At 38.0% G+C, this 22,987-nt stretch overlaps 3 protein-coding genes across 14 annotated transcripts in view; 2 read left to right on the top strand and 1 right to left on the bottom strand.

Annotated features, from left to right (window-relative positions):
• emid1 (EMI domain containing 1) overlaps window positions 1-10,802 on the top strand; it is a 62,428-nt gene extending 51,626 nt beyond the window's left edge. Inside the window, exons 9-16 of one of the 4 annotated variants that reach the window (XR_008906537.1) lie at window positions 707-811; window positions 2,767-2,856; window positions 4,320-4,372; window positions 4,449-4,511; window positions 4,592-4,636; window positions 4,750-4,794; window positions 8,094-8,457; window positions 9,358-9,413. Coding sequence is in view for 3 of the 4 variants with exons in the window: in XM_056746639.1 (XP_056602617.1) it covers window positions 707-811; window positions 2,767-2,856; window positions 4,320-4,372; window positions 4,449-4,511; window positions 4,592-4,636; window positions 4,750-4,794; window positions 8,367-8,612 (647 nt within the window). In the remaining variant the exon portion in view is untranslated. Of the gene's footprint in view, window positions 1-706; window positions 812-2,766; window positions 2,857-4,319; window positions 4,373-4,448; window positions 4,512-4,591; window positions 4,637-4,749; window positions 4,795-8,093 lie in introns of all 4 variants that reach the window. The other 3 variants (XM_056746641.1, XM_056746642.1, XM_056746639.1) reach the window with 3 other exon arrangements.
• Window positions 10,803-12,047: 1,245 nt separating this feature from the next.
• On the bottom strand, window positions 12,048-13,960 carry rhbdd3 (rhomboid domain containing 3). The gene is made up of 5 exons (XM_056746334.1): window positions 13,524-13,960; window positions 13,066-13,449; window positions 12,857-12,986; window positions 12,540-12,764; window positions 12,048-12,498 (listed from the first exon to the last, which is right to left on the bottom strand). Exons 1-5 carry the CDS (start codon window positions 13,684-13,686, stop codon window positions 12,342-12,344), a joined length of 1,059 nt encoding a protein of 352 aa, XP_056602312.1. The 5' UTR covers window positions 13,687-13,960; the 3' UTR covers window positions 12,048-12,341.
• Window positions 13,961-14,245: 285 nt separating this feature from the next.
• Window positions 14,246-22,222, top strand: ewsr1b (EWS RNA-binding protein 1b). 9 transcript variants are annotated; one of them, XM_056746817.1, is made up of 16 exons: window positions 14,246-14,302; window positions 15,066-15,102; window positions 15,195-15,246; window positions 15,407-15,572; window positions 15,871-16,057; window positions 17,890-18,137; window positions 18,219-18,357; window positions 19,812-19,849; window positions 20,217-20,249; window positions 20,365-20,471; window positions 20,562-20,691; window positions 20,872-20,985; window positions 21,171-21,300; window positions 21,383-21,480; window positions 21,565-21,772; window positions 21,907-22,222. In XM_056746817.1, exons 1-16 carry the CDS (start codon window positions 14,287-14,289, stop codon window positions 21,941-21,943), a joined length of 1,740 nt encoding a protein of 579 aa, XP_056602795.1. In that variant the 5' UTR covers window positions 14,246-14,286; the 3' UTR covers window positions 21,944-22,222. The 9 variants fall into 9 exon arrangements, with proteins under 9 accessions (XP_056602795.1, XP_056602796.1, XP_056602798.1 ...); XM_056746820.1 differs by having other exon boundaries at window positions 14,247-14,302; window positions 15,874-16,057; XM_056746825.1 differs by having other exon boundaries at window positions 14,250-14,302; window positions 15,425-15,572.
• Window positions 22,223-22,987: the final 765 nt, after the last annotated feature.

Below are 22,987 nucleotides of genomic sequence, written 5' to 3'. Positions count from 1 at the left end.
ACATCCAAACAGAGAGCCGTATGACTCAGCGAGGTCACTCGCCAGCTTTTAATTTACTACACACCAGAGACGCTAATATGCTCCGGCATTTTACAGTGTTTATTTGACTTTTCCCAGCTTCCCCTGTTAGAGCCCAGTGCATGGATATTATAATACCCCTCTTGTTAATTACAGCCCACACACAAAGGGTTTGTTCCAATAGTCCCACTATGCACAGCAAGTCACATAATGGTATTCAGGGACATAAGTGATATTCCTAATGGTAGAGAGTGTATATTTAATCCGAAAGGCGTTGCAGACAGAAATAAGTCACTTATGTCATAATACGTAAAACTCTTAATCGGCCTGACCTAAGTGTTGTTTGATGTATTACGATAGAGCAAATTTAAGAATACTTTTGCAGATTTTTCCTGCTTACTGTGTAGGGAACAGTAATAACTGCATGGGGACACTGTGAATCTTAAAGCCATTTCTGAGATGGAGAAAGACACATTCAACTGTTCCTGGACAGCCAAATACTGAAACTCAATACCCATTTTACCTCAGTCTGTGCTTTCTATTTCTCTTTATGACTTTGAATATCTTGAATGTCTTTTTTACATCTATTTCCTGTTGTGTTGAACTGGATAACCGTGAGTTGAATCTGACTACTCACAGGTTTTGAAAGCTCTTCTTGCGTTAAGTCTCTTGTTTTCTTTTTCCTCAGGTCCGCAGGGACCACAGGGCCTCCCAGGAGAGAGAGGCCTTCCTGGGCCACCCGGCCCTCCCGGACCCCCCGGACCAACAGCCTCTGTACCAGAACAAGATTCTGGTATGAGTACAAATAATTTAATTCATAATATGCTTAAAAAAGATCACAGAGTGAGACTTATGTTAAGGATATTGTGCAGCAAAGCAGGTTGCATCTTATAACACGTCTAATGACGACATGAGTAAATTCTTGGACACAAAATATTGAATTGAAATATTTTGAGTATTTGTGTTTATTTACGAATTAAAATTTCTGTGAGGAACAATATTTCATAGCGAATTAAAACCAAGACACAAAGTTCTCAAGACAAATTTGCAATTTGGTTCAATTAGGCATATTTCTATTTCATTTATTTGTAAGCAAATTATTTTTAGGGTCAAGATGACTTATATAAGTTAGAGATAATGTACAGTCAGCTGAGCATTACAAATTCAAACTTTCAGATGGATTGCGCTAACACATGAGAAAATGCAGAAAAGAGAATAAAACATGGATGAATATGGAGATAAATGGAACCAGTATTATAGTATATTAGAGTGCATATGTCTATTTCCTCCCTCCTTCTGCATTTTTCCTTCCCAGCAACTGATTAAAATGGCAGGTTTCAGGAGGTAACACAGGCTAGACTCAATAGTCACATGCTGGGAAAAAGACCTGTCTGTCTGATGCTGATGTCATTCAATCACTTCCAGATGTACGTGGCCAAAACTGCAGGGCAGAGCAGGAGGAAAAGAGTGTGTGTGTGTGTGTGTGTGTGTGTGTGTATGTGCGCAGTCAAGGCTGTCTTGAGACTTAAACTCAGTTAAGCTTCAAGCATGAGGGAGTGTTTTAGAATAAAAGCAATAATATTTTAGTATGTGTTTCGTCACTCTTGAAGAAGACTGGCCCATGTCGCAGGCTGACACTTCACCTCAACTCTGCTCTGGCTTACAAGGGACAGCAGTCGGCCCAGACCTCATAAAGTTTAAGAATTTGCAATTGAGGCCTTATAACTTAATTAAGACTTTAATTCCCATGATTCTGCCTTCAAAGAGTAATTAAAGGTGCTGTGAGGGAGTGCCATAGGAAAACAGTCTTATTGGAGTTTCCTGTCTGAGTCTGATCTCTGGGAAACCCTTCAGCTACAGACCGCACGGCCGCAATCTCACCTGATGGAGAGAGTAATTTCATAGGATAATCATTGATAAGAACATTGCCAGCAGTTACAAAAAAAATCATCCATCAAGTGAACTTGGTATCTAAAACCTGAGGATTCAAAATGCTAGGAAAGCATATTCGGCCCAGGATTTTTCAGCCCACATAGGCCCTCTGCCAATTTTGTCGATGGGGGTTGGGCTTGTGGGGTGTGTTTGATGGCATCAGTCCTCCATCATAACTGTCGTGGGGGGGGATTGTTGTATTTAACGTGTGCATTGGACTTTGACAGAATGTCCTACTGGTCAGTCCACCACTGGTTGAAGATGCTACTGACAGAAACTTTTAATTTAAGTAGACTAGAGAGATTATTTTTTGCAGTTATGAGGGCTGAAGTTATTGCATGTTTTATTAATGTATGAAATTGAAAGGATTGGAGGCAAATAGGTTAATGAGGGAAAAACTGGCAGTCCACACATGAAAATGAGACAAATAAAACCACTAGGTTCTATAAAAATGAAATCTGACCGTCATTCTTTTAATTTATTTTCAGAACATTGAAAAGTCAGCACATAAAAATGCCACAACCAATATCTTGATGTGTGACAATTTATACTGCACCAATATTTTACATCCTGCTTTATATGTAGTGATTACCTCACTGTGCATTCTTATCTAAACATCGCCATCTACAGCCAAGTAGATCTAATGACTCTTGACTGCCTTTGTCACTTTGACCTTTACCACACAATTTTCTGCCTAAAATATGAAATTACAAAAGTGAAGATTGCAGATCAGCATAATATTTACTAAGAGTGTGAATCCTAATGAATACAGTATATGTTTATTATGTACAGTAATATACAATATGTGTATAACAGGCCTGAAAAAGGAAAGTCTTCTTCATAACAACTTCCCTGACCTCCGAGTCACCCCACCACACGGCCCACCAGGTCCACCTGGACCAACAGGTCAGTGAAACATACTTTTGTAACAAATAGATTCTGATTGGTTTGAAGGTGTGCATTAAAACCGTTTAATCCCCAGGTATTTCCAGTCAGTTTGATCAACACTCTAAATGAATGCATTGCCTATAATGTAATTATATCACACAGACACACAGTGCCAGTGGTCACTGAAACAGCACCGCTTCGCGTCGAGTGGTTCTTCACCTCCAACCCATGCATTAATATCCTTTACTGCACTGCTAGACATGGGTTAACCCTTACTTGAGTAGCCTTAGCTTCATTGTACAAGCTTTTGTATCTACTTTATTTGTGCCCTAGTTAACTGTCTAAAAGAAAATACAGAGAACATATTCTGGGAAAAGTCAGTTAGCACATGTTTGTGAACTCAGTCTGACCTCACTTTTAATAAAATTGCAGTCATTAATACTTGTCGTAATAATGTAATAATGTCGTAATGTGTGCTCATATTGGCATGTAATCCTCCACACATTTCAAACTGCGTATTGAAAACATCACACAACAAATAATTGTTTCCAGACTCATTTGGGCTAATTAAATTGGCCTGTCCTCATTTGTTCATTGCTTAACCATAATTAAACGAATGGATTGCACTATTGACAAAATGTGTCAAGTATAACATAAAATATGACTCTCTTGGATGTAAAAAACATGTCTGATGGGAATTCTGTTTTGTGAGACATCCACGTCCCCATCAATTTTTTTCTTTTACCCCAGATTAACCCAAGAGGGTTTACCACAAGTAACCATCTGATACATGAGAATATTTACAATCTTTTCAATGTACATTATTATTTCTTTGGGGTCAGCAATGTTTTGGCAGTCATACATTCTGCAGTAAACCAGGCTACAGTTATGAGGTCACTGATTTTACACCCAGCTTTTAAGAATGCTAAAGTAATTTGAGTTTTATATGACTGGCTTATTTATCTCATTAAATTAAATTGTCACAGAGTTATAGAGGAGGGTCGTTTTGAATGCTGGTGATAAATTTTGGCATGTCAGCATCCTTTCAAAATTTCATTTACATTTATGCATTTGGCAGACCCTTCAGAACGAGTGTATTTAGGGTATACATTTTATGTTTCCTGGGAAACAAACCCATGACCTTTTTGTTTCTAATGCAAGACTCTACCAACTGAGCCACAAGATCTTAAAGAACACATTTATATTAACTATGAATATAAAACAATTTCATTAATTTCATTTATTTATGTTTTTACTCCATTTTTACTATCAGAATAGTCATCGGAGGTTTGAGTGGGTTAAATAAAGTGTTTTAAAACCTATTGCGATTATTGTGTTAATGAGAACTTATATGTATATTATACATATTTACAATATGGTTCCAAAGCAATTTAGTCAGGAAACATAACCTTCTGTGATATGAACATAAAACATATATCCTTATAGACACTAGTTTTCTCAAATATGTCTCTCCCATGCAGGACCTCCAGGACCAATGGGACCCACTGGACCATCAGGAACTGTCGGACAGACTGTAAGCTAGAGCACTTGCGTGAGTGTGTCAGTGTGTATGTGTGTACAAACCATGTCATTTTTCCTTGCATGTTAAGGGAAAGCCCGGAGCTTCTGGCTTGCAAGGCCCAGTGGGTCCAAAGGGAGAACGGGGAGAGAGAGTGAGTACAAAAGCTAAAATATACCCATAATGCAACACGCTCTGCGTATATCGCCCCTCACTCCTAATTTGACCCCGTAGGGACCTCTTGGATATCCAGGAGAGAGAGGGTTTAAAGGGGAGCCGGTAAGATGCCCACTTATCTCTGGAACACAACAGTGCACATTTTTACAATGAAAGGGACTCGAAGACACAATAAGAAACTTGGCTAATTCTTGACTAATGGTTATTCCTCATAGGGAGGACCAGGACCTAAAGGAGAGCCAGGGGAGAAAGGTCTTCCGGTAAGACACGCCCATCAGGTGCATGAGGCATACATTTCAGACGATGATCTGTCCCTGCGCTCATTTTCCGTTCTTGGAAAATATCAGTTGTTCACTTAGAAAGTGTTTTAAATGCATTGATTATTTCGATAAGTCAAAAAGGAATTGATTGATTTGACAACAATGCAGCAATAATCTCTTTCTGTAATTACCCTTCTCCTTATGCCTGCTTATCTTTTCTAGAGTGATTTAAACGTAAGAGATTTTGACAATTGACGTGGTGTTTTTGTTGTTCCCGGTTTACAGATTTTCATTGCTCATCCTGTCGTCCATCTGTGTTTTAACATCAGCGATCATGTTAAATCCTTCAGTGGAATGTTTGTCATGTGCAAATGAGGCCAAATTGTAATCCGTCATTATTTATCTATGAAACAGAATCAGAGATATCACCAAAATGAAAGAACATGACTGCAAATGTCTCGATGACAACTCCACTGTAATGATTTGCACCACAATCACTGTTCATTGCTTACTTACAGTACTCACTGTTAGCACTTAGTATGTCTTGGTTTCAATTTCAAATGCGCACCGATAATATTATTTCCATGTGTCTTGAAGTGATGGAGGCCTGATCTGGGACTAGTTGTTGATCTCCCATATACACTACACTGTCCAAAGGGAGTTTCTGAACTAGTCTCAGGTTAGCCTTAAAGGAATAGTTCCTCCAAAAATGAAAATTTAATTCATCATTTACTTACCCTCATGTCATTCCAGACCTGAACGAATGACTTTGTTCTGCAGAACATAGAAGAAATCCTCAATAATGTTTTTTTTCCTCAAAATATGCTCTTTTGTGTTCTACATAAGAAAAAGTCATATCCAGGTTTAGAACGACATGAGGGTGAATAAATAATGACAGAATTTTTATTTTTAGGTGAACTGTCCATTTAAGGGCGTGTTGTTGTTGTATTTGATATTGTTCTTGATGTTTATTTTGATTGGTTGGTGGTTGGGCCTGTCTCTGAGTGTTTCCCCTGTCCTCTAAAGCTGTCCGATTCCTGCTCATCACTGTCTCCATGGCTGCGTTTCACAGCCAACAGTCTCTTAGCTACCATATACCCAACACACAGAGAGCTATAAATACCTACCATGAGGAAACACTATATTATTATTAGACACCTTATTGTGTAACATTGTGAATAACGAAATGCAAATCACAAAATACAATTGGCTAGACAGTGAATTTGTGTAACTTGTGAAAAGTAGCCAACAAAATAGCTGTGGGTTGGCCTTGGGAAAGAAAAAACAGCCTGCGTGGTTTTAAAGTGTATGTTTATGTGTGTTGTTTATATGCTTCATTATATCATCTTCAGGGATAGTGATCGATAGTGATTGGTTTGTGTTTGGGTGTGTGGGTGGATACAGCTATCCTTCAGTGTCCCACAATGCATTGCTGCATGTTTCCATCTCATCATACGCCTTGCATTCTTCTCTTTTGCCTCCTCAACTCACATATAACCAACATATGAGTTTAGTACCGCTGGGTGATAACAAGTATAAATCAGTTAAGATTGTGTCATAATTCATTGTTGATCACAAACTCGCATGTTGCTGAACATCATGACTTATGGTTTTCCACTTGGCCGGCCAACCCCTGGAACATGTGGGTTATTTAAGTGTTATAAATCATAACAGAAATATATTTTTAATACATTTAACTTATCTGCTGTATAGACTCCTTATATATATATATATATATATTCATGACACATAGACCATTCCCCTACTCAAAGATTAATCTTTTCACATTTTTCACTGTGAGGCCAAGCACTCCGTTGAGAAGGATTTTGGATCACAGTCATACTTGTATCTCTTAATGAATATGGTGTTTTATTCAGAAACTTAGATGATATATTGTTTACAGTTTTATTTGGCAAGATAAACTACTTTCGTTCTCACAGGCACTAACTTTAACATTAACCTTACATCTTACTTTTTCCGAGTGCATATCTGTTCATCAATAACACTGGTTTTCTAACATGTGCTTGAGCTCGGTACTATTGTGTAGAATGTATTTGACAAATGTCTTTACACTGTTTGAGAAATGCCTACCAAAGCCACATAACTCCCAACATTTGAATTTGTTTCATCAATTTTCTAGCGAAATTTCATGAAAATGTATTCATTCGTTTTTAAAAAATCTTTTAATGTTGACACTATACACCATGTAAAAATAAAGGTTCTGTAAGGGGTTCATAATCTTTGCAGCAATGCAGTAGGAGAGCCGTTTTTTGATTCCCCAAATACATTGTTCCAACTTATTTTATATTTTAATTTCAATAATTTGTCACATTGGAATTCTAAGCTTCTATCTGCATTCTGCAGAGTTTTGAGATATTAAGCTTCAAAGTTTTTAAATTCCCAAAATGTACACAATATAAAGAAACGTCACATAATGTAGATAAGTTGTCACAGAATAAGAGTATGTGTTTTACTCTATTTTTCTCTTTTATATTCTCTATTATAATTTCAAGGTGACAAATTGTTTTTACATAATTAAACCTTACAAATAAGTTCAAAATTCAACTTATTTTTATGCAACACAAATTAACGTTAAATGTTCTTTTCAGATCCATACAGTTTGAGAAAGAGGTTTCAGGAAACCACAAGGCTATCGGCTCCTACAGCAATCTTTATTTTTAAGAGTGTACTCCGAGTTAATTTGTAGTATATTTGTATTATAAAGTTTTTGTATTTTTTATTCTCTTTAATTGTATGCCGGTAAATTCATAAACATCAAGATCTTCAATATGAGCTAATGATGGTGGCTTTGGTATAAGGGCTTTCTTAACCTTGAGATGAGTAGACTAAAGTGTTTGTGCGTAGTCAACCGAGTACAATAGTACAGATGATTTGCACATCTCTTTAGATTAAACAAAGCTGCTCACCTCCCGGTCTTGGAATAACATAGTTTGAGTCTACTGGGAATGTTAAATGCATGTTTAAATCTAAAATGATTGAACATTTGGTCTTGATTTGCTCTTAAGAGCCTCTGGCCTGGCCTGAATCAAATGCATGCTGTTTTGTCAAGACTTACAGCATGGCCTGATAAAACGAATGAAAACAAAGGCTGACGAAAGATCTTAATCTGTTGGTGTAGTTAACTGTAGTTTCGAAGCGGTTGGAGCTGAGAATTTAACACTCTAACTGTGGTAATGGTTTGGGATTAATGTAATAGATTAACAGAATGACTTTGCATCTTGGCGATGGCTTTGTTTGGCTTGTGCTCAATACCATGACGGCTGTATCTATCTCCACAGGGGGATGGGATACACCAAATCCGTGAGGCCCTGAAGATTTTAGCCGAGAGGGTTTTAATCCTCGAGACTATGATCGGTATCCATGGTGAGTAGAGGCCAGACGTAGGGTCAGGTTTGAAGGACATAGGGTCAGGGATTTCAATACCCAACAACGACATTTTTGGAAAGTGAGGAGCAAAGTGTGGTGGAGGACAGGGGCCAAGTACTCGGGAAACGGCACATTGCCATCCGTAAGCCCCCGCCATGCTTGTCAAAACTCTTCATCTTTAATAGGACTTAAATTTGAAGAAGTTCCAAGACTTGCAGGCTGACTTAGAGCTGCTGGCTCGCAGGGTGCAGCTGCTGGAGGCGATCATCTGGCCAGGTAATGCCCTCCTTCCCTTGCCTAGCGAGTCAGTGTCCTGCCATCTACTGGCCAACTCTAAAAACAAATTTACAAAGACTCCAAACCCCATTCAGGGCCAGACATCAGCAGTATTTCCAAATGCTCTTATTAGTTGTTGTTCTTTGTTAGGATAAACAACTAAGTATTTATATCATATAACTTCAAATGACTGAGGATCCTGTGAAGGGCCAGTTTACCCAAAAATACAAATTCTGTCTTCATTTACTCAATCTCGAGTCGTTCCAAATCTGTATAAATTTCGTTTTTCTGATAAACACAGAGAAAGATATTTGGAAGAATGCTTGGAACCACACAGTTGACTACCAAAGTAGGAAAATTTACAGTGGTTATCAAAATAATTTTTTCAAAATGTCTAATTTTGTGTTCAACAAAACAATTACATTTAATAAAATAAAATTATCATACTATGGTAGTCAATGAGCCAAGAGCTGTTTGGTTACAAGCCTTCTTCCAAATATCTTTTTCTGTGCTCTATGTGAAATTTACGGATTTGCAGCAATTTGAGGTTGAATAAATGAAGAAATCTTTATTTAATTTCATACCTGTATGACATTCTTCTGCAGAACACAAAATATTTTTTTTGGAGAACATTGGTAACCAAACAACACTGGCCCCCATTGACCTCCATTATATGGAACCACTGAGACATTTCTCAGAATATCTTCTTTCATGTTCCACAAAAGAAAGTCATATAAAGGTTTTGAACTATTGAGTGAGAATAACTGACGACGAAATTAAGATTTTTGGTTGAACTATCCCTTTAAAAATGCACAGAGTTAATGGACTGTCATTTTTCTGTTGCCTGTGACTATACGAAAGCATAACAAAGTAGCCTCAACTCTCTTTTTTCTCCAACAGAACCAGATCTAGGGTCAGGAGATGGTCTATTTGGCACACCGTCTCCGGACATCTATCGGATTAAAAGGGCCAGGATGTCATCCTTCCGGGTCAACTCGCCCTTAATCACTGCTGAGGCCAAGATTCGAGGGAAGTAGTCTTCATATTTCAAAGAGTGAAGCCATTGTTTCCATCTTGATTCCATCCATCCGCCCATCAGCTGAACCGGCAACATCTACACACGTCCCCTCAGACACACGTTGTACAGATCCAATAACCATCTGTGATAACTGCTTTGGAATATTCCAGTTCATCAGGAAGGGGAGACACCTCAGGGAAGACCAAATGGTGCTGTATAAATAAACCACATCGAATGGGAATCCATAGATTCCTAGCACCTCTCCTCTGGCAGATTATGCGCACAATGATTTGCCTTTGTTACGTGACAACCAAACGAACAGAACCAGTCTCAGAAGAAATTCTTCAAACTTACATGAAATGAAAACACGTTTTGAAATATACTATTTATATAGAAACAGTATTGGTGCTTGTACAATTGTTTTCAAAACTGCATAGCAAGAAGGGTAGAAAACCTGATGGAATTTGTGATGAAGATGATGGTCTTAGGGAGAGCATCAAACCGTATTATTATCTTTCTAGCTGCTGTTAAGAGCTCATCAATATTAACTTTGGCAAATGTACTGTATTAGGAAAATGCACATATTCACGACACAAAAAGATTCCACTACTCAGCCAAACACTTTCCCTAGTGATGATAAAAACATAGGATATTCTCTTCTGGACATTAAATGCACTATGTAGATAAAAAACACAAAGGGGAAGGACAATTTGAAGATCATAAAGGTCCAAATTCAACATTTGTCATCTTAAGGTATACAAATTATAATGGAATGGATATGAGTTTTCTTCCCCACTCCCTATATACATTTTAGATAGATTTGAGTATAAACACCATCTTGTGTGTCAAGGCTTACTTTTGAATCATGGATTTAAATGTTTTAATTGTCATAGTGTAATTTCTAATTCAGGGAAAATATTAAGATTATAATACATGAGTATGCAATTATCCCTCTCCAAAACAAATGTGCACTTCTGGGAGTTTTCTCAAAACCAGACAGAATCCAACTGGAGCAGTAGGAAAGCTAAACATATAACTTGAATTCTGTTTTTGTGTTTCATGCATGTCTTTCCATCAGTCACATGCATAGGACTGGTTTCCTTCCTGAAGAATTTCCCTGACTGTCTTTGTATTCCTATATAAATGTTGTATTAATTATTTATAGATGATTTTTAGCAGTTGATGTTTTCCTATACTGATTCATGTAACGTCACTTGTATTTTTTCATTTCTAGCCTCTTTCCAAACTCTGATTTTGTCTTGCAAGTGTGCAGTCTTACCGGTTGGTGTTAAAACAAAATAAACTTTGTTGAGTGTTTCTTTTTTAATACGATCCATATTTTCATCCATACACTGTACATGTATTACTTTTTAAACATTTCTAATACAGCCCATGTACTGTTCTAATGAAGCCTATTCTGTTTCCACTTAACTTTCACTTAAGCAGGGCTCACATACTGACATATCCACATGCTTTGCATAGCCTGGCAATGTGCAAATGTGAATAAAATGATACAGTATCCTAAAAGAAGTTAGTTGGATCATAAAGAACATTTATGTTTCCTCCATTGAGACAAATTAATTTCTGCTTGGAGTATACTGTTTAGTATTCAACTTTAAATTCTTAAAGCTGCCAACACCTTTACATAAATATATTAACAAATAAATCTTCCACATACATCATTCACTCAAACGCCATACAGCTAATCTGATCTCAATATCATGCATTGAACACCTGAACAAGTTAATGAGATAATGAAGTGATGATTGATCAATAATGATGAACAGGTGATGTTAACAAACACAATCACTAGAATAAAAACCATAATAGTGTTGAGCTTTCATTAAGTGTTGCTCTTACACTTGATTTATTATGTTGCATTTTTTGCTAGCTGAAATAGTTTGTTTCTGAAGCATATTTATAAGAGCCTGACAAAAGACAAAATTATTTCGGCCTGATGTTGGTAATAGCTGTGCAAATGTTGGTTGATTTTTAGTGTGTCACGATATTTGTCAGACTTAAATCCCCCTTATTTGTATCTGTCTTATAACAATTTAAGAAGGTTTCATTCCAACAATTTTGTCTTTTGTATGGCTGTTCAGAAACACACTATAACAGCTGATATAAAAAATAAATCAATGGTAAGAGCCCCACTAAAGGAAATATTATTATGGTTTTTGAACTTACTAATGATGTTTTCTTCAGCGATTAACATCACCTGTTCATTTAGAATATTTCACCCAAAAACGCAAATTCTGTCATCCTTTATACCCACTTATGTATTTTGTATACAGTAGGACATCCTTTAGGTTAGTGGAACACAATTTTACTCTTCGAAAAGCTGCCAACACCTTTACATAAATATATTAACAAACAAATCTTCCACACACATCATTCACTCATACGTCATACAGATCAACTGATCTCAATTTATGCTTTTAGAATATTTCACCCAAAAACTAAAATACTGTCATCATGTATACCCTCTTATGTATTTCGTATCCAGTAGGACATCCTTTAATGGAACACAATGTTACTCTTCCATGCACTGAAACTGAATATTAAGCATAGCTATCAATCAAGAGTTTTAATGACCGCTTAAATTTCAAAGCTATAAGGACACCTGGGAAAAAGTAGTCACATTAATGTTTTATCTTATTTTCATAACTTGCCAGACCCGGGTCACACCCCATTGTATGGAAGAGAGAGAGCAGTGTAAATATTCTTTTAAACTTCTACTTATATCCTTTAGTGCTTCACATCCAAAAGAAAGTTATATTGTTTTGGAAGAACATGACAATGACAGAATTTTCATTTTCAATATAAAGCTGTTTTTAAATGGTCTGGATATCCACACAAGCTATTATTATGACGAGGACTTTTTCCCTTTAGAGATGACCACAGTCTCCGCCCCGATCTGATCATCAATGAGCAGGGAAATCGCTCCATCCAGCTGCCCTGTAGCAGCAAGAGCCACAACAGCTTTCTCTGTGGGGAATCCCATTTTCTCCAGCTGTTGCAGTCTGAAAAAACAGCAGTTTAATTCAAGATCGTTATAAACAACCTAAAACATGCATGCAATCTGCCTGCACCCTCAGGTGCATCCTGTAATGATGCCAAAATCCCTGCTCTTAGCATCTGCTCCTCTAACATCTGTGCATCTGTTGGCAAAGACTCCTGATGCCACTCAGGAACAGAATGTTGCCATACGTGCGAATGATCTTCCAACTGGGCTCTGCTGGATGATGGCATGTGTCCCAACTGAGGTGGCTCATCACATTGCTCTGGTCTGTTACAGAATAACAATAATGCGAATTAAAAAAACTTGAAAAATGGCTCTTTTATGAAAATACTTAAAATATTACAAAAGATAACAATGACCTTCTTGAGGCCCTGATGTAAGTTGGCAAATGTGGATGAGAGGTAAAAGGAATGTATGCCCATTTTGGCAAACAGGAACATATGCCCAGTCTCTCTATGTTCTTCAATATTTCAATAAACTCATTATTGTCTGTATAACACGTTAAGGGTAAAACATCACATGTCACAGAACTTTACTGTAAAATGCTACAGATGAGTGTAAAGGATACAGTTGAGACCCAGGCAAATGGCATAAAAATGCAGCAGACCCGGAGCACTGGGAAGCAAGAAGAGGTCAAGTAATAAAAAGAACCAAGGCAAGAACCAGACAGGAACACAGCGTAGAACTCTCCTCTGCTTCACCTGCCGACACTGAGCTGTGAACAGAGCTAGATGAGTGGCAGAGTATCCGCTGACCCTGCTGGCTTCATCCCCGGTGACAAAGAGAAACAGGGCATAAATGGGAGGAAGGAGCACGGTGGAGATGAAGGACAGGGTGAGGAAGACTAAAGTTCCCCATCTTCCTTCTTGACATGGTCCGAGCCACAGCAGCAGAGTGATGTTGTAGAGAAAAGAGGTTAACTCCTCATGGCTGAAGGCATAGAATACGAAATCTGTAAATGCACAAAAAAATTGTGATCTGGGATTAAATCCTATATAACAGTTTTGCACATTGTCTATTGCTTACCATAAAATCCAGGAAATTCACCGCCTGGTCCTAAACTAAGACTTGCGTGAATACCAGACAGCCAAGTCGACAAAATTAAAACGAATATTAAAACTGTCCCACTACAAATTCCTGGCCGATTTGATCCAAACCACATCCATGCCGAAAAAATATGATCAAGCATTGTAAACAGACCAAACGCATCGCTTGGTGGTTTGCTATTTTAAAAACCATTTATGTGCCTTTGTATGCCTGTGGATCTGAATTTTCATACTTCAGGTAACTTCATGTTAACTCATTAAGCATTTTATTGTTTACTATACTCTCTTATACTATTTACTACTACGCTAGCCAAATCAGTTAACTTATGACGACTCAAATGTGCACAAACGGCCGTTTTCATTTAATATCCTTCAATCCGAAATAAAGCCAAGCTACATAAGTAACCCATTTTGTCATTCCGGCACCCTTTTATTTTGACAGTGAACAACTTCCTGTTTTAGACGCGCGCATGGATGTTAGGGATTACGTTTTTTTAACGGTTATTAATTTGAATTTATTTTTTAAAAATAAATTATTTGTAATTATATAGTTTATCATTAATCGTATCAATGATTTATGTCATTAATCATATTAGGTGTAAACATTTAAAAAAAGCCGTTTGACTGGCCGTTAATTTGTTCCACCCCTCTGCCATCGGTAGATTGGTACGTTCTTCGCAGCTTTCACTCTTGCGTCCACCGCGCATGCTCACCTCACACCGTCTACTGGTCCCCAACGGAAAATGGCGTCAGTCTCTAGTAAGTAAATTCTGTTTTCTTGTTTTATTTTTCAATTTTACTCTTTTAAGTCATTTTCAACTATGAGAACTTGGGAGAATCTTAAATGAATGCTAAATATGGAAAATTTCTCCAGGGACCTTTTGAAATCGCAAATGTTGCTTAACCACGCGGCCTTAAGTTCTTTTTAGGTCGTTTGGATCCTCGACTGCAACGGGTTTAAATAAACTTGGTTCGCATTTTAACAGCTTTAACCAAAACACACTGAACACAACATTTAAGAAACCTTTCATTATATTCTGTGAATTCGTAAAAGTACAGCTTGTGGTTTCGATTGTTTTTGTAAAAGTTTAAATGGTAGGCAGCAGGCTTGGTTAAAAAAAGCGGGACAGAGCGCAACCAGCCCGCAGCAAACAACATTGTTACATTGTGTATGTTTCGTTTGGCGTTACTTTGTAACGTTAGTTAATATACATTTATATCAAATCCGTTTTTTGAACGTCTAATTTCTTTAATCCTTATTATTTTATCTCCGTTAAATTAATAAAAAAATTAACTTGCGTGTTCGTGATATTTTTATTAACCCCACGTGTGCTAATTGCTAAACCTAACCGTGTGTTTGTTTCTGTAGATGGTTTAAGGCCACCATTTATATAGATTATAAGCCTTGTTCAAGGGATATGTATGGCTTTCAGAAACTGAGAATTTTTCTCAGTCTTATTTGTTTAAAATGTCTGTTAGAGTGTTAGTGTTTTCTGTAATTTGTGTTTCATTTCCCCTCTAGATTATAGCAGCTACAACCAGGCTGGTGCACAGCAGTCGTAAGTTCTTTCATTCGTTATTTACCGTCGTATAAAGAACTCCCATTACTTATACTTTGCACATTAACGACATGTGTTTTTTGTTTTTAAAGGTATGGATCGTATACTGCCCCTCCATCTCAGGGCTATGGGCAGACTGCCCAGGTAAGCTTTAATGTCCAAGTGGTTCCTTAGTTTAACTTGAATTAAGCATTCTTGATATTATTAAGCCTTATGATGGTAACACCATAACGGAATGTTTTTATGCTTTTAAAGAATAAACTCCAGCATAGATTTCAATTTCAATCAGAGGTTTTGTTTACAGCAGGGATATGCTCAACAGGATTACAGCTACGCTCAACCCGCTGCAGCACCTGAGTCCACGTACAGTCAAGCAGCGCCCTCTGCTGCCGGATATGCGCAACAGCAGTATGGATCCTCATATGGGCAGGCGGCAGCTGCTGCAGCAGCGACAACAACTGCTGCACCAGGTCTGATATACTTTTAGAAATTTCTACAAGTACGTTTCTGCCCCTAACTGTAGTATGGGTACATTCAGCACAATTTCCACACTCGGTTGGGTTCGTTTTAGTTCTAGGAGAACTATTTCAGGTCATAGTTCTGTGTATCATCATAAAAAACTTAAATCAATGTTTTTTTTTGTACATTGCGTTTAGTTGAACCATTTTTATGGGTATAAACATTTACAAAGAAATACTCCTTCATTCTATGATTTGTCAAGTGCACATATAAAATAAATCTGATCACTAAAGTCATTATTATTTCCAGCAGCTGCATATGGAACACCACAGTCAGGAGCATATAATCAGCCTGCACAGACTTATGCGGCCAGCAGCTACACCAACTCCACCGCAGCCCCTGCTGCCCAGGCCTCCTATGGCTCCCAGCCCGGATACTCTGCCCAACCAGCCTATTCTGGCTATAATCAGCAGGCTGCTGCCTCTACTCCTCAGAGGTAACTGGACAGTGTCCTAAATCAGCATATCAACAGGATGCTATTGTAGAGCCTCCTGCAGTATCTCCATATGCTGTTCTTTTCTCATGCTTTCTAAATGTCAGTGCTGTCTTAAACAGCCTGTAATGAGTCACTGGCTAACAGTGTTGGGAGTAATGCGTTACAAATGGTACATGTTCTGTAACACTTGCGTTACAACAAACTTTTCTGGCCGCGAGACATTAACAAGTCAAAAATCCAGCAAGTTCTAGTTCCTGTTCGTGAATAGACGCGTGTTGTGTCATTCATCTCCCTCAGGCTGACATGATTTCAGTCTCTGAGCTAAAAGTCAGAGGCTATTTCCCCCGCCCGGTGAGTGTATGCCCTAGCACTAGTGTTGCCAGGGTCGCGGTTTTCCTGTACGATTGAGCTGTTTTAAAAATGCAGTTGCAGGAAAAATTATGGAGTTGCTGGTTTTTGGGCTACTTTCATAATGTACTGCAGCCGCCAAAATGTTTATTTATATTTTATAAGTATAAATGTTAACTGATGAGATTCTTAATGTGTATTCACACTCTGCTGAATACCTGGCAACTCCAGGAGCGGTCCGTTCTCAAGTGTGGGTAACGAGTTTGAAAGGCAGGCTACAGTACAGCAAGGGACGCAGGAGCTTAGCTCAACCAAAGAGAAAAATATAACTGTGGTATTAGACAATGCATCCTAATGATGTTTTTACAAATGTTTCGTAAGGTGCATGTCACGTTTCCGTGCGTGGCCTCGAGCACACAGGGGATCTTTTTTTAAAGGGACACCCAACCCAAAAATGAAAATTCTGTTATGCATTACTCACCCTCTAGTTGTTCCAAACCTGTTTAAATGTCTTTGTTCGGTTGAACACGCATATGTTTGGTTGAATGTTAGGAACTGAAAATTCTTTGGCGTCATTGACTACCATAGCAGAAAAGATCATAATGGTAGACAAAGGTGACCCAGTAGTTTTTGCTTTGCAAATTCCCCTAAAACATTTCAGTTCAACAGAACAAAAAATATATACAATACCTAGGAAACCATTCAGATAAGCAAATACAGCAATAGAAACGTCTTTTGGCAGTTCTTAACTGTGATTTGATACCAGAAAATGATTGGGCTAGTTTTCATTCCCTTTGGGCGGGTTTTGAGGGATCATTGGGCTGCTTTCAGGAAGCTTGTTAGCAAGATCCCTGTGACCAGCAGCAATGACAAGGTAATCAAACATTTATATGATGACTAGCTAGAATTCTATGTAATCTAGTTCAGTGATGGGATGGGACTATTTTGTATTTAAATACCCTTTAAAAAAGAAATTTGTTTAAATGTGTTGAATCTTAGTATTTTTGTATTTTCAAAATAAAATGTTTTGCCAATCAACCTCCTTATAAGATTGCAGTGTTTCAAATACATCCATTTGAAAAACAAAATGCTATTCATTTATAACAGTATTTTGTTTAATCTTAGCATTTTTTTGTACAGCCTAGTCAAAGATTGATTGGCAAAATGTATTTTATATTTAAAATAAAAAATTGTTTTTGAAGAATGTTTAGTTCTACTTCTGTAGTTATTTTGGTGAAAGTTACTCAAAAGTAATACATGTGTCATGTATCGTATTACAATTCTGACACAGTAATATTGTAAGGTAATAGATGACTTTTAAATAACAGTAACACGTAATCTGTAATGTATTACGGTTTGGAAGTAACTTGCACAACACTGCTGGCTAATGTGCAAAGTAATGCACCATGAGATTGATCTATCAAAGTGTTTATCACATGCAAACTCTGCCCCTAAGGTGCCTCTGTTTTTCTTTGTCTTTGCAGTTATAGTGCAAGCAGCCAGCCTTCCTATAACCAGGGTTCATACTCTCAGCCTGGAGGTTACTCTCAGTCTCAGAGTGGGTACCAGGCTCAGCAGCCTGGTTATGGACAGCAGCAGAGCACCTATGGGCAGCCACCTCAGCAAGGCCCACCTGCTGCCTACCCTCCCCAAGGAAACGGCTCATACGGGCAGCCTCAGTACGGCCAGCAGGGTGCACCACAGAGTGATTACAACCAGTCAAGTCACTACAGTAAGGGTGCATCCTACCTATTTCTGCTTTGATTGATTTTTACAATTTTATTTGCAAGTTTGTTTGTGTTCTTTTCTTTAGGCAGCTACAGTCAGGGTGGTGGAGGATACCCAGGGTCACAGTCTCGAGGTGGATACTCTGGATCATCAGACAGAGGCCGAGGTGGTTATGATCGCGGAGGCCCTCGAGGCCGTGGTGGGATGGGCCGCGGCGGAATGGGGTAAGCTCATGCCTTCATGATTTCATTAATGATCTCTTATTTTCCACAGTATGGAAACACTCACCAGTCACAGATGATTTTGTATGTGCAGTAGTTTGAAGAGAAGTGAAGTGTCTTGTGTAGTTTTCTCTAATGTTGATGAGATGCAACCTGGGTTTTACTTCGGTCCCCTGATTGGTTCATTTTAAAATAGTGTTACACTCATGTTGAGGGACATGATTATTCTAAAACGGCGGTCTGTTTTTTCCATGAAACTCATTTTACTTTTGGGCTTTTTTTATGTCAAATTTGCTTGTATAATACAAGCACTTTGGTTTTTGAACGCTTTGTTTTATAAGAAAAAGAAAATCACACAATTGTGGCACTTTTTTTGATGGATGTTTTATAAGTCATGGGTGGTTAAATGTCGCATTTTTAAGAGCAGGTGGTGGCACAGCTGAGTTTTACAAGTTGACCCTATAAGTGATCTTTAAATTATGAGTGGATCCATTGTGTATTAAAATGTTTCAAAATGAGTAAAGAGTGACTTGGTTTGAGCAAAATATCATACCACACAAAATAGTTTTGAGCATTAAAGTTGTTTGAGGTATGGTAAATAATTGTTCATTATTAAAGAAGCATGAACTTTAAATATAAAGAACATTTTTAAACAGCTAAGGCTAGTAAGGAATCTCTCAACCTGAAGGAAAGCATTTGCTAATTTTTTGTCCAAACAGGTACCGATGGACAGTAAGCATGTTAATGCATTTTTACATTTCTACATTTTCATGTACTGAAATATTTTTGCATTATGAACTGTTTTGTTTTCTCATTTCTGAGGTCTTGTTTTAACATTCTTTGTCACGTTTATACGCTACAGGTGTCAGAGATCCATATAAGAACAGCAGTACTTATTCTTGAAGTACTTTTTTCCATTTCAAAGGAGAAAATGAACCAAAGTGAACTTGCTGGGTTTAGATGTTATTTATTTAGCTAAAGTTTGAATCATTTTGTCAGTGGGACTGTTAAAGGATTTTGGTTTAATTCCCTTTGTAGACACTTCCCTTTTCTTTCATGTTAAATGTACTGTACAGTGCTTTTATTTAATTAATTAATTTGGGTTGAAACTTAAGAAATGGTTTTGTGAATTGGCTAAAGGGATTTTAAGAACTAACCGTTTCGTTGGGTTTAAAGATTTCCAACATTCTTTTGTGTTTATAAATGTATATAAAAAAACATGAATTCTTACAAGTTACATACGGGTTCTCTGGTCTTTTTGGGGTATTTGTTACCATTAAATACTATTTCAAATGTCAGAAGTTAAGAAGCTCCCCCCTTTGTTACTAAAGACTTCACCTATCGTACAATATCACATAAGGCATTTCAAAGAGAGAGAGGGAGGTTATGTTCATTTGCTACTCAAGTGCTTTGGTTGAAGACTAAAAGGAATTTCGCCTTCATATCTTCATGTTTAGCATCGCTGGAGACAGAGGGGGCTTCAATAAGCCTGGTGGTAAGTTCTTAAGAGTATTCCATTGGTTAGTCCACTCCTGAGTTAATGTAGAGGGCATTCACGCCTATAAATCTTTAAGAGTTTCCATTGATGTGCCACTTGAGTTTACTGATGGTTGTGTGTCTGTATTTCTATATTTGAATTGAATCAAATTTGGATCATTTGATCATTTTTCAGCATCAATTTCAGAGTCATTCTCAATTTATCTTTGTTGAGTGCAGTCTTGAAAATGCTTGATTTCTCAGGGAATGTATTTACCAATACTGCTGGCAAAATTTGTTTGTCTTTGCAGGCTTGTAGGTTTTATGTCTTGATGCATTAATGTTTTTTGTTTTTGTCTTTTCCTCTGCGATGCATGGATACCTAGGAGGCATGAGGGGTGGAATGCATCGTGACATGGGTATGTTTTGTGAATCTTTGTAATGAATTCTCAATCTCTTACCCAAATGCAGTTTATTATTGGTCAGGATGGTTTTTAATGTTATTTAATCAGATTCTCAACTATAAACCCACAGGAGGACAGGATGATTCTGAGAACAGCACCATTTACATCACAGGCCTCACTGAAAATGCCACTCTACCAGAGATGGCTGACTTTTTCAAGCACTGTGGAACCATAAGGGTGAGGGACTGAGATGAATTTATATGCTGTTGAAGTGTCTTAGATGTTGCAGTGCTTCAAAAACAACGCTTCTCTGTTTTTCTTTGGTAGATAAACCGGCGTTTAAACCAACCGGCCATAAACATCTACACAGATAAAGACTCTGGCAAGCCAAAGGGAGATAGCACGTTGTCCTATGAGGAGCCTTCATGCGCCAAAGCTGCTGTTGAGCACTTTGATGGTTTGTTGTTAACATTACTCATTTGTCATGTAAACTTGTACAGGGCATGCTTTTAAGCTGTAGAGCTTCTTGATTCAACAGAAAATGCTGTTTATTTTGAAGTCATCAGTCTTTAATTTTATCAAGGACTCTGTTTATTTTTCCTTCTCTAAAACCATTTTTTTGCTGTCTTATTCTCAGGTAAAGAGTTCCAGGGCCAGAAGATAAAGGTGTCTATGGCTCGCCGAAAGCCTGGGATGGCAGGTATGAGAGGAGGAATGCCAATGAGAGGTGGCCCTGGGATGGACCGTGGAGGTATGTTTCTTGAGATTTCAAAAAATATTTTGTTACTGTAATCCAACCTTTTACTATACTGTGCATAAGATGACACAGAGCCGTAATGGAATACAAAGTCTCCATTAAAAAATTCCAAGTCAAAGTTTATCAAGTTCCATGCTTGCATGATACTGGTGGTTGATCTTTTTTTTGTTATTTTTCAGGAATGATGGGGAGAGGTGGAGATCGTGGTGGTTTCCCCCCTCGTGGTGGCCCTCGTGGTGGAATGGGCTGGGGTGGTCCTCAACCAGGCAATGTGCAAAAGAGAGCCGGAGACTGGGATTGTCCCAACCCGTTAGTGACAGTTTACATTTACTATTTGTTCGGATGTTCGTTGTCTTTTCTTTTGATGGTTTTAACTACTGTCTCACTGCAGTGGATGTGGAAACCAGAACTTCTCCTGGAGGATGGAGTGTAACCAGTGTAAAGCTCCAAAACCTGAAGGGCTTGAGTCTCCACCATTTCCTCATGGAGGTACAGAGAGAAATAAGCCTCAATTTGTTGGCTGTTGTGATCTATTCGTATTTAGTTTGAACTTTCTGTTGTTTCTTATTGAAGGTGAGCGTGGCAGGGGCGGTATGAGAGGTGGTAGAGGAATGGATCGTGGTGGTCCTGGTGGCATGCGTGGAGGCTGGGGAGGAGATCGCGGAGGCTTCCGAGGGGGCCGAGGTGGAATGGATAGAGGTGGTTTCAGAGGCAGCAGGGGTGGTCCTATGGATAGAGGGGGTAGGAGGGGCATGGGACCCCCAGGCAAGATGGATATGAGGTGAGCCTCACTTACTGTGAGTATAACAGTCTGAGCAGGTTGAATGTTAGCCTCTGTGAAAGCACCTGTGGGGATGAGCTTAATGTGCATCCAAGTCATTTTATTAATATGTGCCATTTTCTGCTTTTTTATAGGGATCATCGTCAGGAGCGTAGAGACAGACCCTACTGAGTTACTGCATCAAGCACAGATTTGCATAAAATAGAGGAATTTTAAAATCCTTTTATTTATGATTCCATATTTATGAATGGTCTCGTTTCTTTGCTTGCTTTTGTGGTTTTAAGTTTACTAGCACATTTCGATTTTAGTTAATCTTTTGGTTAATTTTGTATGCTTTTTTCATTATAGTACCCCAGCTCACCATTTTTGGGAGTCTGTCTTATCTGTCTCTTTATAATGTAACCTTATATTTGAACAATTTTTATTAAAAAGAAAATAAGAAAATATAAACTCTTCTGCCTCCAGTTGTTTACTCCAGAATTATCTTTTTATTCAAGATTTTACGCATATGCAATCACTAATAATTTCTCCATTTAATTTGGAGGGATTAGTTGCCTCATTTGGACATCTGAGTTACCCATAGAGATGTTTTACAATTACATTAAATGTGTAAAATCTGCCAATCTAATTAACATGATGGTGCATTTCAAACAATGGCCGATAGGTGTCGCGTTTTTGTTTAACACGAGATGTTTGTGCCATGTGCATGAAAGAACAGTTGATGTGTCTGTTGGCTTTTGTTGCCAGCTGTGATCTCAGCATGATAAAGCCTTCGAACTCTCTTTATGAGTGTGATGTGGGTTTACCAGAATTCATATTTTAATCACTATTGAATGGCCTTGAGTGAATTGACAAACTAGTTGTACAACAAAATCCCCTGCATGGATTTATGATGTCCTTTTGTGTGTATGAGGGGCTTTGAATAAGCTTGCTTTTATTCAAAGAAGTCTTGTTCAAAGTGTGGTTCTGTTTTCTAAATTTGATTGCATCTGTTTTATGTTCAGAAAGATCATTGCTGTTCTTGGTTAAAGTGTTTGCAAGAGCTGACAGGATGACACTTGTTCCTGCTTTGGAGATTTTCTACAAAACCCAACTGAAGTTCTATCAAAATCGAATTGAACATAATGCAAAGTTGAGGTTTTTGGTGTTGTGAAATTACATCACGCAAAGGTTGGAGCCTGGTGATTCAATGTCATAAAACCTTTCATCGTACAG

The sequence above is a fragment of the Triplophysa dalaica genome, chromosome 4 (assembly GCF_015846415.1).
Source record: "Triplophysa dalaica isolate WHDGS20190420 chromosome 4, ASM1584641v1, whole genome shotgun sequence".
In the NCBI taxonomy this organism is placed as follows: Eukaryota; Metazoa; Chordata; class Actinopteri; order Cypriniformes; family Nemacheilidae; genus Triplophysa; species Triplophysa dalaica.
The sequence above is the reverse complement of the archived record's forward strand: the minus strand, read 5'-3'. Positions and strand labels throughout refer to the sequence as shown.

Excerpts from the sequence above, each read along its gene's own strand:
- ewsr1b (XM_056746818.1), top strand. The coding sequence starts at position 14,249 with ATGCTCACCTCACACCGTCTACTGGTCCCCAACGGAAAATGGCGTCAG. Across the intron at positions 20,472-20,561 it reads AGCACTGTGGAACCATAAGG|ATAAACCGGCGTTTAAACCA; the intron begins GTGAGGGACTGA and ends TTTCTTTGGTAG. Across the intron at positions 20,692-20,871 it reads TGCTGTTGAGCACTTTGATG|GTAAAGAGTTCCAGGGCCAG; the intron begins GTTTGTTGTTAA and ends TCTTATTCTCAG.
- rhbdd3 (XM_056746334.1), bottom strand. The coding sequence starts at position 13,686 with ATGCTTGATCATATTTTTTCGGCATGGATGTGGTTTGGATCAAATCGG. Across the intron at positions 12,987-13,065 it reads CATTTGCCTGGGTCTCAACT|ACAATAATGAGTTTATTGAA; the intron begins GTATCCTTTACA and ends CGTGTTATACAG. Across the intron at positions 12,765-12,856 it reads TACATCAGGGCCTCAAGAAG|ACCAGAGCAATGTGATGAGC; the intron begins GTCATTGTTATC and ends ATTCTGTAACAG.